The 18,842-nt window shown below is 38.7% G+C and overlaps 2 protein-coding genes across 11 annotated transcripts in view; one reads left to right on the forward strand and one right to left on the reverse strand.

Moving 5' to 3' along the window:
* VEPH1 (ventricular zone expressed PH domain containing 1) overlaps positions 1 to 18,842 on the reverse strand; it is a 266,231-nt gene that overhangs the window by 190,775 nt on the left and 56,614 nt on the right. The window lies entirely within an intron of this gene.
* PTX3 (pentraxin 3) lies at positions 7,383 to 13,994 on the forward strand. Its single transcript, XM_005546201.4, has 3 exons — positions 7,383 to 7,596; positions 8,062 to 8,463; positions 12,765 to 13,994. The coding sequence occupies exons 1-3, from the start codon at positions 7,467 to 7,469 to the stop codon at positions 13,376 to 13,378; spliced, it is 1,146 nt and encodes a 381-aa protein (XP_005546258.1). The 5' UTR covers positions 7,383 to 7,466; the 3' UTR covers positions 13,379 to 13,994.

Below are 18,842 nucleotides of genomic sequence, written 5' to 3' on the forward strand. Positions count from 1 at the left end.
TCAAATAAGCATGAATTACACATATATGGGCCTTCATTAAATGGTAGGAACATGCCTATATATAAAAGACAATTATTAAAGAAAGAAGACCAGGATTTTCAGAATATCAATATCTAAATTTAATGAAAGTGTGATTCTGGATAAAACTGAATGAATTTGGGAGACAATAAAAAATGAGAATTTTTTTCCCCACATGTAGTTCATAGAATAAGTCTAAAGCAGGTTTTATCATGTTCTCCAGAATACAAATTGTTGGAAATATTTACAGTTTTCTTTAAAATGTTGTGTTCACCAGTATTTATTTTCAATAATTTAATTTTCAACAATTTGCTTTGTTTTTTGTTTATTTTACTATGAGTGTCTCCTTAAAAGATCAGGAATTTTTTTAATGCAATACCCAATTTGTACAGCCCACATTAGATCATAGAACTTAGTTATGAGGACATACTGATCAACTGCTAAAAATGGTCACGTTAAAAGGGACTGTAGTTGCCATCTAAGACAGGAAACTATTGTGTGGCATTTTGTTACAAAACTCACTACAGGCCCTGGGAGCCTTGAAGGGAAAAACCCTAGATTAGTCATTTTCAGCTGACTTGAATTTCATTCAAATAATACAAAAATAAATGCAGAACTTTTGCAGAAATCTTATAAATTCCATTAGTAAATAATACCTTCTTTTAAATTATGAAATAGTTCAAGTCATCAAACAATTGTAGGCAATAATATAAGGAGCATTGGTGTGCCTACCAACCAGATTTGTCAAAACTTAACCTTATATCATAATTGCTTTTCATCCCATTTGTTTCCTTTTCTCCCCAGAGGCAACCATCATCCTAAAGGTAGTATTTATGATCTCTATAAGTATTTTTACACTTTAATTACATGCGTAGGTATCAATAAACATTTTATAGTATGGTTTTTGATGTTTTAAAATTTTATATGAATACCATCATACTCTACATATCCCTTTGCAACTTATTTTTTTTCTATTCAACATTTTGTAGAAGTTGTACCTCCAAGAAGCTCTCCTTCATTTATTCTCACAGCCATGTGTTATTCCAATGTATAAATATGCAACAACTTATTTATATACACTCTGTGATTGAAAGACATTATGTTGTTATTATTCGTTGCTATAATCAATAATGCTGAAATAACTGTCTCTGTGCAAAAATAAGAGATATTTCATAGGGTAGTGTTTCTGAGTCTAATGTGCTTAGAAGTCACTGGGCATATCTTTAAAACACAGATGTTGATTCAACAGGTTGGAGGTAGGGTTTGAGAGTCTGAATTTCTAACCAGCTCTCAGGTGACACTGATGGTCCCTGGACCACATAGTTAAGTGGCAAAGCACTGGATATGTCCCTAGGAGTTGACTTTGTAGATGTTCCAAAATTTCTTTGTGAAGCAGTTGTATTCATTTTCTATAGCTGTCATTAGAAATTATCTCAAAATTAGTGGTCTAAAATAACACAAATTTATTATCTTATATTTCGGTAGTTCAGAAGTCTGACGTAAGCCTCACTAACATAAAATCAAATGTGTGCCCAGGGTTGGGTTCCTTCCTGGAGGCTCTAGGAGAGAATTTGTTTCCTTGGCTTAACCAGTGATATACTTTGGCTCCGTGTCCCCACCTAAATCTCATCTTGAATTGTAATCCTCACGTGTCGAGGGAGGGTCCTGGTGGGAGGAGGTTGTATCGTTAGGGTGATTTTATCCATGCTGTTTTCATGATAGTGAGGGAGTTCTCATGAGATCTAATGGTTTAAAAGTGGTAGTTTCCCCTTTACTCTCCCTCTCTCCTGCTGCCATGTAAGATGTGCCTTGTTTCACCTTTGCTTTCTGACAGGATCATAAGTTTCCTGACGCCTCCTCAGCCACGTGGAACTGTGAGTCAACTGTGAGTCGTGCCCTACAAGGGACACAAACTCATCCTTTTTTATGGCTGCATAGTATTCCATGGTGTATATGTGCCACATTTTCTTAATCCAGTCTGTCACAGATGGACATTTGGGTTGATTCCAAGTCTTTGCTATTGTGAATAGTGCTGCAATAAACATACGTGTTCATGTGTCTTTATAGCAGCATGATTTATAATCCTTTGGGTATATACCCAGTAATGGGATGGCTGGGTCAAATGGTATTTCTAGTTCTATATCCTTGAGGAATCGCCACACTGTCTTCCACAATGGTTGAACTAGTTTACACTCCCACCAACAGTGTAAAAGTGTTCTTATTTCTCCACATCCTCTCCAGCACCTGTCATTTCCTGATTTTTTTAATGATTGCCATTCTAACTGGTGTGAACAAAGCTGGAGGCATCATGCTACCTGACTTCAAGCTATATTACAAGGCTACAGTAACCAAAACAGCATGGTACTGGTACCAAAACAGAGATATAGACCAATGGAACAGAACAGAGTCCTCAGAAATAATACCACACATCTACAGCTATTTGATCTTTGACAAACCTGAGAGAAACAAGAAATGGGGAAAGGATTCCCTATTTAATAAATGGTGCTGGGAAAATTGGCTAGCCATAAGTAGAAAGCTGAAACTGGATCCTTGCCTTACTCCTTATATGAAAACTAATTCAAGATGGATTAGAGACTTAAATGTTAGACCTAAAACCATAAAAACCCTAGAAGAAAACCTAGGGAATACCATTCAGGACATAGGCATGGGAAAGGACTTCATGTCTAAAACACCAAAAGTAACAGCAACAAAAGCCAAAATTGACAAATGGGATCTAATTAAACTAAAGAGCTTCTGCACAGCAAAAGAAACTACCATCAGAGTGAACATGCAACCTACAGAATGGAAGAAAATTTTTGCAATCTACTCATCTGACAAAGGGCTAATATCCAGAACCTACAAAGAAATCAAACAAATTTACAAGAAAAAAACAAACAACCCCATCAAAAAGTGGACAAAGGATATGAACAGACACTTCTCAAAAGAAGACATTCATATAGCCAATAGACACATGAAAAAATGCTCATCATCCCTCACCATCACAGAAATGCAAATCAAAACCACAATGAGATACCATCTCACACCAGTTAAATAAGGTGTTATAATTAGCTGTGTCTTATGTTAAATTGTTGTTTAGGTATCCCATAGCTGTTGTTGCTACTGTAAATGAAAACTTTATTTTCAAAGGCGTTTTCTATTTATGTGCTAGTATTAATAAAGCAATAGATTTTTGTATGTTGATCTTATATCCAACAAAAGTTGCTCAGTTCTTATTAGTAATGTCTTTTGAGTCTCTTAGATTTTTCTGTATGTGGATGATCCACTCATGATAAATGATAACAACTTTATTTCTTTCCATCCTAATCCTTATGTTTCTTCTCCTTATATCCTTATGTCCTACTTTACGGGCAGGGACTTCCAATACACGCTTTGATGAATAGAGTCATTGTCCACGGGTATCCTTGTGTTAATCCTGTTTTCAAAAGTATGTTACCATGGATTTACAATTACATATGTATCTGTTTCTATAGGTTTTGGTATTTATGTTTTTTCAGTTTAAGTAAGTTCCTGTCTGCTTTCTAGTTTGATTATTTTGAGTGTTGAATTTTATCAAACATTTTTCTCATCTGTTGATATGATTATGCTTCTCCTATAAACTGTTAATGTAATACATTAACAGCTATTCTAACATTTAATCAATCTTGCAGTCTTAGAATAAACTCAACTTGCTAATGATATATTTTTATGCATATTGCTGTGCATAATGTGTATTTTTATGCATATTGCTGTGTCTGTTTGGCTAATACTTTATTTAGAGCTACTGCATCTATAATCTTTTTTTTTTTTTTTTTTTTTTTTTTTTTTGAGACGGAGTCTCGCTCTGTCGCCCAGGCTGGAGTGCAGTGGCCGGATCTCAGCTCACTGCAAGCTCCGCCTCCTGGGTTTACGCCATTCTCCTGCCTCAGCCTCCCGAGTAGCTGGGACTGCAGGCACCCGCCACCTCGCCCGGCTAGTTTTTTGTATCTTTTAGTAGAGACGGGGTTTCACAGTGTTAGCCAGGATGGTCTCCATCTCCTGACCTCGTGATCCGCCCGTCTCGGCCTCCCAAAGTGCTGGGATTACAGGCGTGAGCCCCTGCGCCCGGCTGCATCTACATTCTTAATGAGACAGGTTGCAGTTTTCCCTTCTTGTATTGTCCTTGTCTCTTTTTGGTATCATACTTAGTAGACATGTAAAACGAATTTAGCACATTCCTGAACACTCTATTCTCAGAAGCAATTTGTGTAAGATAGGGATTATGTGTTACTTGAATGTTTGGTAGAACTTGCCCATCGAACTATCTGGGCAGTACTCTATATATTTCATTATATCAAACCTTAAATTACGTAGTTTAAGTTTCTGTATCCTTTGGCAGGCTTTTTTTGGCATTTGAATGATGAGTTATGATATAGGTGAACTTCTCAGTTATGTTAAAATCTCCCTCCATGATTAGGTATTTGCCCATTTCTCCCTGCAATTCTGTCAATCTTTGGTTTATATTTTTTGAAACTATATTACTAGATAATTCAGAGATATCATCCTGCTATTCTTTGTATCGTTCCTGTATTTCTTTGAATCATAATTTTAACTATCCTCTTCTGCCTAAGTCTATTTTTTAATGATGTTACTATTGCTATGCTAGCTTTTTTGAATAGTACTTGCTTGATATGTTCTCTTTCTCCCCTCCAATTTAAAGTTTTTAACTTTTAACATTTCTACTTTATGTTTTATGTGTAGCTTTTGTAAGTGATGTATAGCTGGATTTTTAAAATATTTCTTTTCTTTTTCCTTCTCTCTCTCTCTCTCCTTTTCTTTTTTCAGGGTCTCATTCTGTCGCCCAGGCTGGAATGCAGTGGTGTGATCATAGCTCACTGCAGCCTCAACCTCCCAGGCTCAAGTGATCCTCTTGCCTCCTGCCTCAGCCTCCTGAGTAGCTGAGACTACAGGTGCACACCACCACACCAGGCTAATTTTTAAATTTTTTGTGCAGATGAGGGTCTTGCTACATTGATCAGGCTGGTCTCAAACTCCTGGCCTCAAGTGATCCTCCTACTTTGGCCTCCCAAAGTACTGGGATTCTGAATGTGAACCCAGCCTAAAATATTTCTATATGACAAACAGAAATATTTGTCTCTTAACTGGAAAATGTGTTTCATTAACATTTATGGTAATTATTGGTATATTTTGATTTAGTTTTAGCAAATAATATTGTACTTTTAACTTATCCTTCTTTGTGCTTTTCTTTCCTTCTTCATTGATTTTTTTTTTAATAGATCAAGTCTTTCTTTAAAAATTCCCCCTGCTCCTTCTGTTTGGATGCCTATGTCCGTTTGGTAGCTGTCCTTAAAATTATAACGAACATTTTTGAGCAAAGCAAAATTAGTTAATTTTTTTATCATCCTCCTGAGCAATTAAAGGATTGGAGAATCCTATTACTGAACATAAAAGCAGTACATTTTAGATTATTTCCTTATATCTGTCTTCCAGTTCATTAATATTCTTTTCAGCTTTGCCTAATTTGCCACTTAATCCATGCCTGTAGCTCTTAAAAATTTCAATTAACTTTTAATTCTAGAAGTTATATTTGGTTCTTTTAAAAAATCACCTAGCCTTTTTCTTTTTGACAATGTCTTATTCTTTTCTCATATTTTCAATTCCTTCTTTTACAGCTTCAATAGTTTTAAACATATTTATTTTCTAGTTTTTGGCTGATATTTCAACTAAATGAAGTTCTTGGGGAGGGGTGTCTAATTCTTTTTGGTTTCTGCTGATTCTCATTTATAGTGGTTTGCTTCCTCATATGTTCAAATATCACTGTGAATTCTTTTTTTTTTTTTTTTCCCACAGTGGCAGACAGTATATATTTGAATTCCAAACATGTCTGAGGGCAGGCCCAAATTCACAAACTCAGAGGGACCTTGTAGAGTCCAAAGAGAGACATGGTTGCTTCCTACCTTTTTGTGCTAGGGCAAAGTGGGATTGTACCTACTGAAATGCAGTATGTAACCCTCTGAGGGTCCTGGATTTCATGAGGGTCTCTCTTCTAACTCTCTACCTTTGGCCTAAGCTTTGCTTCCACATGGTCACCAACATTTGGTGGTTATAGAACTATTAACCCCTATCTCACTTCACTCCTATTCCAGAGGGACCCTAGCATCAGCTCATGGGATTGTTATTTTTGCTTTCCTCTATCTTTGGCCCCTGGATTTTTCCCTTACTTTAACGGGAGCTCATCTGTACCTTTTAAGTTTTTATTAATATAATGCGACCACAGGCCTGTATATATTGTTAGAAGCAGAAATCTCTAAGTTTACTTTTAAAACATGATCCTTGCCTTGAAACCTTGTAGAATAACATAATGTCCACATATTACCAAGTTATGAAAAGAAACATACCTAAATAACTAAATAAGTATACTTATTTTCCCCCCAGGTTTTTCCCCTCATTTTAGGTTTACCCAGTTGTACTGTGTTGTTTGTCATAGGCTGGGCACGGTGGCTCACGCCTGTAATCCTAGCACTTTGGGAGGCTGAGGCAGGTAGATCACCTGAGGTCAGGAGTTCGAGATTAGCCTGGCCAACATGGTGACACCTCGTCTCTACTAAAAATACAAAAATTAACTGGGCGTGGTGGCAGGTGCCTGTAATTCCAGCTACTCAGGAAGCTGAGGCAGGAGAATCGCTTGGACCCAGGAGGTGGAGGTTGCAGTGAGCCGAGATCACGCCATTGCATTCTAGCCTGGATAACGAGAGCGAAACTCAGTCTCAAAAAAAAAAAAAAAAAAAAAAGAAACACAAAAAAGTCTATAAAAGTATAGGTGCAACTCCAGAAGTATTAAAGACAAGATAGCTCGGATTGGACTTGACTTCCAGAGCCATACAATTCTTAATATGTTGGTTTATCTTGGAATCAGACCATTTTCAGTTTCAACCTGTAAAACAGCATACAAAGGAAATATGGAAAGTTTTCTATATATAAAGGGTTGTGAAATAATAACAGCTCACAGGAAATGCTGAAATTATGATTTGCTTCAGTACCCTCTGAGACCTTCAGTCTCCCCTACCACCCCTCCTTCATCCCCATTGCTATCAATTCAAGTTACAACAGCTAATTCTCAGGAGAACAGTGAAAGCCTAGTTTCCTTCCTCTTTCCCCTCTGACCCTCCTCCAGTTAATCTGACTGCAGTGTAAACCTTTGCGGTTTAATATTGTGCAACTTTCACATTTCCCTTGCCCTCCCACCCAGCCCCCTCCCCCACCAAATTCAGGGGAACTCCCGTTACCGCAGTGCCACCAGCATTACTCATTCATCCCCATTCAGGCTTTCCCCAGCATTTATTAAGGGCTCTCCGCTCCAGCCTCTCACTCTCATTCTCCTCCGCTCAAATTCAGCTCACTTGAGAGTCTCCTCCCGCCAGCTGTGGAAAGAACTTTGCGTCTCTCCAGCAATGCATCTCCTTGCGATTCTGTTTTGTGCTCTCTGGTCTGCAGTGTTGGCCGAGAACTCGGATGATTATGATCTCATGTATGTGAATTTGGACAACGAAATAGACAATGGACTCCATCCCACTGAGGACCGTAAGTTCACTTTAACTGTTTCTCTGCTAGCCCTAACTACATATCCACCTCTTGGTCTAAATAACACATGTATACTTTGTAGCCAGTGAGACGAGTTAAAAATTTACAGTTTGTTTTGCAAAAGTGAGAAGCACTTGAAGAAAGATGGAGGTTTCAAAGTTATTTCTGGAACGTACATAATGGGTTGAATCATATAAAATCGCCGATATTTGACTGTTTTGAGCTACATAACCGGCGATTTCATAGGGTACAACTTAATCTATACCTGAATGAATGATTTCCGTCGTTTTTGAGACATTTACATGCTGTTTTTCGGAGGTGTCCTTAAAGGGAAGGGGGATGCCAGGGAAGGGGGATGCCAGGGACGGGCTGCAACTTGGCACCACCGAGGGAGGTCAGCTTTTACAAAGCACATCCAAGGCAGGCCTGGGCGGACTGGTAACGTGTGTGTATCCCGCGCTCTAGCCACGCCGTGCGACTGCCGTCAGGAACACTCCGAATGGGACAAGCTCTTCACCATGCTGGAGAACTCGCAGATGAGAGAGGGCATGCTGCTGCAAGCCACGGACGACGTCCTGCGGGGCGAGCTGCAGAGGCTGCGGGAGGAGCTGGGCCGGCTAGCGGAAAGCCTGGCGAGGCCATGCGAGCAGGGGGCTCTCGCGGAGGCCAAGCTGGCTAGTGCTCTGGACGAGCTGCTGCAGGCGAGCCGCGACGCGGGCCGCAGGCTGGAGCGCCTGGAGGGCGCGGAGACTCAGCGCCCAGAGGAGGCGGGGCGCGCCCTGGCCGCGATGCTGGAGGAGCTGCGGCAGACGCGAGCCGACCTGCACGCAGTGCAGGGCTGGGCGGCCCGGACCTGGCTGCCGGCAGGTAAGGAGGCAAGCGGGGCCCGGACCTCCCACTGCGGCTTTGTTCCGGGAGCGCGCTTAACGGCAAGCCAAGCCAGGCCAGGCCACCTTCTAGGGGAAGCTTTCATGGGAAGCACGCACACACACACACACACACACACACACACACACACACACCCCTCTATTTCTGCATGCGCGGTCACAGAGCTCAGGCACACCATACAAGGCGGGAAAATTGGCTTTAAAAAAGTATTCCTCAGTCCTAAGGAACCCTAAAGAGAGTTGTGGAGGTAACCCTTACAGTCTTGAAATAGACTTCTAGGGCCCCTGACACCCGATCCGACTAGGCGCTGCAGGAGTCCACTGGCCCGTTATAACCGTGACCCTTCTTGCCGCCCAGTTTCCCTCCGTTAGGGATTTCCACGTCTTCTAATTTTATCCTGTCTCTGTCTTTAGAGGAGCTCTGGTTTCCCGCACTATTTCAGGGCCCAGGCTAACGTTTAGGGATGTTTTCCAGCCCCTCAGACGGCCACTCCTCTCCGCCCATTCTCAGCAAGAAACTTGAGACTGAATATCATCTCCTGAAGGGTCAGCGGAATTCTCCAGGGGTCCCCCAGTCCCCGGGGTTTGTAGAATTAGCGCGACAGGGGAGGTCGGAGGGTGTGCAGTTTGGGATTCAGCGTGGAAGAGTCAGGTGTAGGAGCCAATACGTGTAGGCGATCCCAGCTCCAACCCAGGGATTCAGAGAATTGGGACCAAACAGGAGAGAGACTGTTCAAACCAGAGACAACTTCTCAAAATCCCATGTGACACTCCATGAATCTCCAAACAGACATGGGTTCCCAAAATAATACATTCTAAAGATGGTTAAAAGAAAGAAACAGAAGATTCGGAGCCAAGCAATACTCCTTTGTATGCCAAAACTTCTAAGAAATGATGGTGTGACAATCATTTTGGATTATATTAGAAAATCAGTGTCCTAGGTAAGAAAATATAACTTGCATTTCTCCTGAGAATCCTTCCCTATATTTCCAAGAAAACAACTTTTGCTGGATGGGGAGGGGGAAGAAGCATGTTTCATTTAAAATTAGAGAACTTTATGTAATGAGAGCATGTTTCATTTAAAGTTACAGAAACCACACCATATTTCCTAAATATTTGAGGGGTGCTTATCAGTAAATACCAAATAGGGCTTCAGAGGAGAAAAAGCATAAATTCAAATGTACAGTAGATTTTCAATGTGACAGGAGAGAAATTAGAATTCTGCAGCCATTTTAATGGATGAAATGTCTTGTGTTTTGCAAACCACATAAAGTCATTGTACACTTAATGCACCCGAAAAACTGAAGAATTACTCTATTTTTTATCTTCATCTTTGCATATTAGTTAGAGCAGAAGAGGGATGTATTTCTGAATTCTAAAATGTTAATCCTTATTACATCCAATAATACTTTTACCCATAGGCTTTGATTTATCTTCTCTCGGTCTCCAGCCAGCTTGGCTCCTAATCATTCTGTTGTTAGCCTCCTAAGAACCTGGTTTTAATTTTGTTTGGTCTTTGATAATCAGAAAAACCTATTAGTTAAAAGCCATTTCATAAGAGAGTTTCTGACATTTTAAAGAGGTATTAAGAGCCTCGTTTTGGGGTATTGCTTGTCCCCAAAAGAAGATGACCAAAAATAGCCAACATGCGGTTCCAGTCCATGAACTTATACAGCCAGTGTAGCCTATAGGGAAGCTGAGTCTCTGAGATGCAATCCAGGACTGCTTTGGAATGCAATCCTGACTGCCTGGGCTTATTTAAAGAGGAAATCACTTAATTAGATTGCAGTAGGCACCCTCTTGAACACTACTTTACTGAAACTTTATAGAGACTATGTCAAATGCCCATGGATATGGTGATTTTTTCAATGATTTTTATTTGATTTTAATTAACACAGATAGAAAAAAAGATGTACCTAGCAATTTCATTTGAAATAAGAATCACTGCGTCATTAAAAATTAATTTTAAAAAATCTTCAGAAGTTCAAATTATTTAGTGAAAAAGAATCAAAGCATGACAGGGCCAGTTTTGTGTTTTAGTATTGTAGTTACTTTTATATGATTATCTGAATGTCAATATTTTATTTGACTATCCCTAATACTAAAGGATAAGGTCCATAGTTGTTTAATGTTTTCAGAATAAAGCCTAGCCCTGAGCCACTTGTAGGAACCTGACGTAGTTTACCATACTTTTACATGGATGTTTGGGTTCTGCAAGTTCTCTTTACCAGTTATTCTGGAACCGTACTGGGAGTTTGCTTTTCAAAGTTATCTTATGGAAAATCTTCTTTAGGTTGTTATACCTGCCCTAATTTAGGTGTTTTTTAAAACAAATACCTAAATACAAACACACACATATATATACACACATTTATATACATATATGTATGTATACATACACATACATATACGCATGCGTGTATGTGTGTAAACATATGTGTGTATACATATATGTATATGTATGTATACATATGTATATATGTATATATACACGTATATATGTATACATATCTATATAAGTATATATACACATGTATATATACACACATATATACACACATATATATACACACACACGCACACACACATGTATATAGATGCAGAGCTCACCTGTTCTTTCCCAGGGACACGTAAAAGGTTTTCGTTTCAGCATCTCCAGCTTCCCAAATTGCTAAGTCGCCTTGAGATGGACAGTGATGGAAACTTACTGAGCTTTCCACCTCAGATTTGAAAGTCCCCCTCCCAAGTGCTCTTTAGCAGAAACATGTTCTCCAACCAGGCCCCTTGAAAGAATGTACTTCTCTTAAAGATTTTCAGTTACTGCTTAAATAGTAATTATAAGCCTATGGACAAAGTAGAATTTTTAAACGTATTTTTGGTCTATTCAGCTCTTGAGTGCTACATACTTGCTGCTTACAGACTTGCAGAATATTAGGAGCAGAATGGAAAGGCCTTTTTAAGATAACACTAAAGCCTAGAGAAATTATGGGGCTCATCCAAAGTTGCACAGCTCATTAGTAGTAACACCATCTGGATTCTAGCCCTCCTAGAGAAATCTAGGGGTTCTATTAATAAGAGGCAATGTAGTGTGCTGGTTAAGGGCATGGCCTCTGTGACCAGACTGCAAAAGTTCAAACTCTAGTTTTACTACTTATCAGCTATGTAAACATAGATAAGTTACTTTTACCTAAGTTTTCTCATCTGTAAAATAGGAATGTAAAAGACTATCTCTTAGGGTTAGCATGAGGATGAAAATGACATACAAAGTGATTAGAACAGTATCTGATACATAGTGAATGCCCAATAAGCTTAGTCATCATTATTATACATTGTTGCCTTTCAAAGGTAGTTTTCTAAAAACTGTGCAAAGTTTACAAATATCTGAGAACATTTGGTGTATAAAAATGTATTCTGCAGGCTGGGTGCGGTGGCTTATGCCTGTAATCCCAGCACTTTGGAAGGCTGAGGCAGGTGGATCACAAGGTCAGGAGTTTGAGACCAGCCTGGCCAATGTGATGAAACCCCATGTCTAAACAAAATACTAAAATTAGCTGGGCGCAGTGGTGTGAACCTGTAGTCCCAGCTACTTGGGAGGCTGAGGCAGGAGAATCGCTTGAACCTGGGAAGCGAAGGTTGCAATGAGCCGAGATCGCAGTACTGCAATCCAGCCTGGGTGACAGAGTGAGACTCTGTCTCAAAATAAATAAATAAATAAATAAATAAATAAATAAATAAAATAAAGTATTCTGCAATAACATCAGTATCCTAGAATTTTGCTGAAAAATGCATGTTGGTAAAGGCTAAATGGAGTGAACCAGGTCTACTGAATTTCATAGGTTTATTATTTTAGGAAGCTGGTGGTGGCAAAAAGAGAGAACCCGGTTGGGTTCTGAATTCTTGGAAATTATAGAATTATTGTCTGAAGTTAACTGATAGTGATTCAACTTTTTTTTTTAAAAAAAGCAGTAACAAAATATGTAAATTGGAAGGGGAGGTAGTTATGGCTTTTGTTATTTTGTGGGTTTGGACTAGTTGGCTCTTCTATTTGCATGCTTTCTCTTCATTTCGATGCTTCATTGGATAAGACAATTGGCTTTCCTTTTTCTCATTTTCTTTGCTCTGCAGAGATTACAGTTGAAGCTTCTTAAGTCATAATGTAGGGTTTCATATAGCTTTCAATTGTAGTCATTAAAATGCTTATGTTGAAATAACTAATGCCAGAATAATTCTGAATAAATTTATATTTTCTTTAATATTCTTCTTGTTTTCTTGCTACTCTAGGTTGTGAAACAGCTATTTTATTCCCAATGCGTTCCAAGAAGATTTTTGGAAGCGTGCATCCAGTGAGACCAATGAGGCTTGAATCTTTCAGTGCCTGCATTTGGGTCAAAGCCACAGACGTGTTAAACAAAACCATCCTGTTTTCCTATGGCACAAAGAGGAATCCATATGAAATCCAGCTGTATCTCAGCTACCAGTCCATAGTGTTTGTGGTGGGTGGAGAGGAGAACAAACTGGTTGCTGAAACCATGGTTTCCCTGGGAAGGTGGACCCACCTGTGCAGCACCTGGAATTCAGAGAAAGGGCTCACATCCTTGTGGGTAAATGGTGAGCTGGTGGCTACCACTGTTGAGATGGCCACAGGTCACACTGTTCCTGAGGGAGGAATCCTGCAGATTGGCCAAGAAAAGAATGGCTGCTGTGTGGGTGGTGGCTTTGATGAAACATTAGCCTTCTCTGGGAGACTCACAGGCTTCAATATCTGGGATAGTGTCCTTAGCAATGAAGAGATAAGAGAGACTGGAGGAGCAGAGTCTTGTCACATCCGGGGGAATATTGTTGGATGGGGAGTCACAGAGATCCAGCCACATGGAGGAGCTCAGTATGTTTCGTAAGTGTTGTGAAACTCCACGTGAAGCCAAAGAAAGAAACTCACACTTAAAATACATGCCAGTTGGGAAGGTCTGAAAACTCAATGCATAATAGGAACACTTGAGACTAATGAAGGAGAGAGTTGAGATCAATCTTTATTTGTACTGGCAAAATAGTGAATAAACAGTTGAAGGAAAGACATTGGAAAAAGCTTTTGAGGATAATGTTACTAGACTTTATGCCATGGTGCTTTCAGTTTAATGCTGTGTCTCTGTCAGATAAACTCTCAAATAATTAAAAAGGACTGTATTGTTGAACAGAAGGACAATTGTTTTACTTTTCTTTGGTTAACTTTGTTTTGGCCAGAGATGAATTTTACATTGGAAGAATAACAAAATAAGATTTGTTGTCCACTGTTCATTGTTATTGGTGTGTACCTTATTACAAAAAAAAGATTATGAAAACATATTTATACTACAAGGTGGCTTAACAACTATAAATGTAGTTTATGTGTTATAATCGAATGTCACTTTTTTGAGAAGATAGTCATATAAGTTATATTGTAAAAGGGATTTGTATTAATTTTATTAAGACTATTTTTGTAAAGCTCTACTGTAAATAAAATGTTTTATAAAACTAGCTCATGTCATTTAATTATAAATTTAAGAGACGTTTTGGAGCAAACTCATACTTTTCTCTTTTCATTTAAAGTAGGCAATTAGTTTTCAGACACTATTATGTGAACAGCATGGTTAATATTGTTAGGAATGAACAACTATAGACTTAAGTTTGGCTTCCTATAAATCATAAGCAAGAAATATTATCTCTACCAAGTCAATTCATCTCTGTGGGTTTTAGTTTTCTCAGCTGAGAAATCAAGGAATTGATGAAATAAGAATCTCTAGGACTCTTCCCATTTGACAATTCTAGGAGCTTATACAACAGCTTTCTGTACTGTGTAACATAAAAACAAACACCAAACATGAATCATCACAGTTCCCCAGATACACATGATGCTTGCAAGACATGGCTTAGGAATGTTATTTGGGAGACCTAAGAATCTGGAAAAGAACTCCTGCCCTGAAAGCACACCCCTTTCTCTTACTTACTCAGGAGGCAAAGGTCAAGCCCCTTCACACTGTGGACTTGGAGGTAATTTCCCCACCATGCTAGCATTCTCCTGTAGAGTCTATGTGAGGGCTGATAGAAGGGCCTCACAAAGCTGCTTCTGAAATGAGGTGGACCCACAGTGATGATACGTCCTCCTAAAGATAGAGCATGGACAGCCACAGGACGTTTTCTCTTCATGAGGTTTGGAGACAGGACCAGGAGTAATTTTGTAACTAACTAGCTAGGTGTCAGACAAGTTACATAACTCCTTTGGATCTTCTCAGTAAAAGGAGATGATTGGACTCAGTGCCTTTCAGCAATAAAATTCCATGAATCTAATAATTTTGGCGTATGTTCATCATATAAGTATAGCTTCATCCCATTTGTGAAACCCACAAAAGAGGCTAAGTCTCTAAGAAAATCACTTATAGTTAGGGGCTGATAGACCAGTCTCAGACTCTTGGAGATCACATAATTCAAGGCTCTAGGCACATTGGGCACATGCAAAGTCCCTATCTAGCCATTGTCTATATGACTTGAACTCCCAGCTGGAAGAAGAAAAACTAGACCCAAAACTTAGGCAGAAAATTAGGCATGATTTAAATTCCTTTACACGCTGCAACACGAATTATACATGTTTAAGTGATGCCAGATGTTGCAGGCCAAGATAAATGCAAATTCATATGCTGGCAGAATGTAATGTAAGAAAACTTTTAATTTTTTAAAGTAATTACATGTTTATGGCAAAGAACAAACAAATAGAAGAAAATAAAATAATTCTTGGGTTAAAAAAATAGAAATTTCACCTGCTAGAGCAGTAAGTCTAGCTAGGAGTTCTATGGACTTATAATTGTTCCCAGATATTCATTTTCTCTCTTTCCATAAATGAGAGAATCCTAGCTTTAGTGGCACATGTGACCACTCAGAGTAAATTCTATATTTTTCAACGTTGCCTGCAGCTTGATGCAGCCATGTAACTATGTTCTGACCAATGCTGAAACATTACATGTGATTCGTTTCCTCCTTCTGTCTGATTGGAATATGGTAATGGGCTGAATTTCGGCAACCATCTTAGACCATGAGACTCCATGCAACAATACAGAAGAAGCATGGGTTTCTGATCGTTGTGAAGCCATCTAGCCATCCCTGGGCTGCCTGCACTCACTGCAACCCCACTTTGTAGGTTGAAGGTGAAATTTGGTGAATTTCATTCACCAAATACTGAGGCATCACCATATTACAGCATAGTAAACTAATTGTGCAAGATGACTCAAACTATTAGGAGGAAAGATTTCTTTTATGTGAGAGAAAAATATACTTGTGTCGTGTTTAATCTTTTAGTTGGTTGATCATTCAATCTAATTTTGATCCAGTAATTTTTATTTTAATATTAAAAACTACAGCCAGGCAGGTGGCTCACACCTGTAATACCAGCACTTTGGGAGGCTGAGCCAGGCGGACCACGAGGTCAGGAGATCAAGACCATCCTGGCCAACATGGTGAAACCCCATCTCTACTAAAAATACAAAAAATGAGCCGGGCATGGTGGCACGCACCTGTAGTCCCAGCTACTCGGGAGGCTGAGGCAGGAGAATCACTTGAACCTGCAAGGTGGAGGTTGCAGTGAGCCATATTGCGCCACTGCACTCCAGCCTGGCAGCAGAGTGAGACTCTGTCTCAAAATATATAAATAAATAAATTAGCTGGGTGTGGTGGTGTGCTCCTGTAATCCCAGCTACTCTTGAACCTGGGAGGCGGAGACTGCAGTGAGCTGAGATCACACCACTGCACTCCAGCTTGGTAACAGAGTGAGACTCCATCTCAAAAAATAAAATAAAATAAAATAAAATAAAATACAACTACACACTTTATTCTCTCTAAAACACCCATAACCTAAACTTGGAAAATACATTTTACAAATTCTCGGGAAGTTGGATATCTGACTTAAAAAAAAACAACAACAACTAAGCAAATTAATGAGTTTGAGAATATATAGGTGTTAGCAAAAGGAGGAAATAAGAAATGTGTAAAACTGAGATAAAATATCTAAAGAGAAGTATCAGCATGCTGGCTTATGTTAGCACATTGTCACATATTTTCATTCACCAAATACTGAGGCATCACCATATTACAGCACAGTAAAATAATTGTGCAAGATGACTCAGACCATTAGGAGGAAAGATGTGTGTGTAATAAATATATATTATATATATACACATATATATTTATAAAATAATATTATTTGTGTGTGTAGAGTGAGCAACTGTCCTGGTTTCCCTAAGATAGTCCCACCTTTAGCACTGAAAGTTCCATGTCCTGGGAAGCCCTCAGTCCCAGGCAAACTGGAACAGTTTTTCACTCGAGTATATATGTAAGTACGTCCGGTAGAGCTAATTTTTTGGCAGAGATAATATATGAACTAAACACAGTTGATATATTTTCCTTGTCTATTACAATATAAATTGGCTTATAAGTATTAACACCTTTAAAATGTATTCAGAACATTCTACTACCAAGTATATATTGTAGAATTGTAGAGCTTTCTATTTACAATTACTGGATTGACTTCACTTTAATGAAGAATTAGATTTGCAAACAAACGAGAAATTATAATTGATTTTTATTTCATTTCCTCTCAAATCTTAGATTAGAAATCTCTTCCCTGAGTTTTACTAAGGCCAAATGTTTCCAGAATTGTCTTTCAGCCACTTAAAAAACGTACTCCTAAGGTTAAAGTCTTGGTTAAAGTAATTGTATATGTTCATTGATGTATTCTTGGATTCAGTGAACATGAACACTCGTATCGTTGATCCTTGCATCAAGTTTTATAAATCTGGAGTGTAGAAGACAAGTTTGCTGGGCTTGGGGTCAGAAATCCAGTATTCAAATCCTGGCACTATGACCTACTAACTTAATAACTGTAAGAAATCAGGCCTGTCAAGTAATCTCAATGAGTCTCAAATTAGTCAGGAAATTAGGGATAACAAGACTTGCCTACCTTGTTGAAAGGTTAGTAAGCAGATAATTTCAAAAAAGTGCTTTCTAAACCATAAAGTTATATTGAAAATAAGAGAGTTATCTTAAAAAATGTTTTTCCAAGTTGTTTTCAGTGGATTGAAACATAAATAAGCAAGCAAACAAAAATACAAACAAATAAATGAATGTAAGGATTATTTTTCATTGTGGGTAAGTCATTTTCAGAGTTCAGCACACAAATGTCCAAATCTATGCAGGCCTTGTTCTACTTCACAGCAGCATCTACTGGCGAAGTCAAGAAGGTGCAAACTCTGACTTAGATCAGATCCAAGATTTGGTTAACAATTTAGAAGTCTTTTTCTGTTTTACGATATCTCTGTTCCTTGATCCATATGTGCATTGTCTTTTTATATCTCTACATTTAATAGTTTTCTATGGGTATAAATATTCAGGTTGAATATTCTTAATAAGATTGCTTGGTAGCTTGTTTCCTAGAATATTTGATTAATAAATTCTTTCTCAACAACTTGTTTTATGGTGAACTTAAAAACCACTTCCTTTAAGAATAATTGTATCATGAATTTTTAATGGTTAAGCATCTCCCTGGAGATTACAAAACTCCATGAGGGGATACGGTTCTGCTTCCAGTCTTTTTTTTTTTGAAACGCAGTCTTGCTCTGTCTCCCAGGCTGGAGTGAAGTGGCATGATCTTGGCTCACTGCAACCTCTGCCTCCCAGGTTCAAGTGATTCTTCTGCCTCAGCCTCCCGAGTAGCTGGGATTACAGGCACGTGCCACCTTGCCTGGCTAATTTCTGCATTTTTAGTAGAGATGGTGTTTCACCACGTTGGCCAGCTGGGCTCAAACTCCTGACAAAAAGTGATCTGCCCACCTCGGCCTCCCAAAGTGCTGGGATTACAGGCATGAGCCACAGTGCCCAACCTTCCTCCAGTCTTTTAATATGGACCTGGTACATAGCAAATACTCAATTGGTGATGACAAAAACAACCAGAATGATGATGATGATGATGATGATGATGATGATAATGATGATGATAGAAATCATGATAACCATTGATGAACGATGGGCCCAGAATTGCACAAAGCATAGACATTTTATCTATTTAAGTCTCATACATCCTATGTTATATATACTACAGCTGTCATATTAGATGGGGGGACAATTTTCTATCTCCATTTCTCTGAGACTGCTCACCAAGCAGTGGTTTGAAATTTGTCTCACATGGAGAAAAAATGAGCTGAATTTATCATAATTAACTAGACAGTATTTTCCAGGTTATTGCCAGCAAGTAAAAAAGGAATTTGGACTCTTGATGAGATAATGTTACATTTTTATTCCAAAGACCTTCTACTTAAGTTTCCAATCATTTGAAGTCATTCT

This window comes from Macaca fascicularis, chromosome 2, assembly GCF_037993035.2.
Source record: "Macaca fascicularis isolate 582-1 chromosome 2, T2T-MFA8v1.1".
Classification (NCBI taxonomy): domain Eukaryota; kingdom Metazoa; phylum Chordata; class Mammalia; order Primates; family Cercopithecidae; genus Macaca; species Macaca fascicularis.

Bases quoted from the DNA above. Each gene is read 5' to 3' on its own strand.
- PTX3 (XM_005546201.4), top strand. From the start codon at position 7,467: ATGCATCTCCTTGCGATTCTGTTTTGTGCTCTCTGGTCTGCAGTGTTG. The intron at 7,597-8,061 runs GTAAGTTCACTT...CCCGCGCTCTAG, and splicing joins ACTCCATCCCACTGAGGACC to CCACGCCGTGCGACTGCCGT. The intron at 8,464-12,764 runs GTAAGGAGGCAA...TTGCTACTCTAG, and splicing joins CCGGACCTGGCTGCCGGCAG to GTTGTGAAACAGCTATTTTA.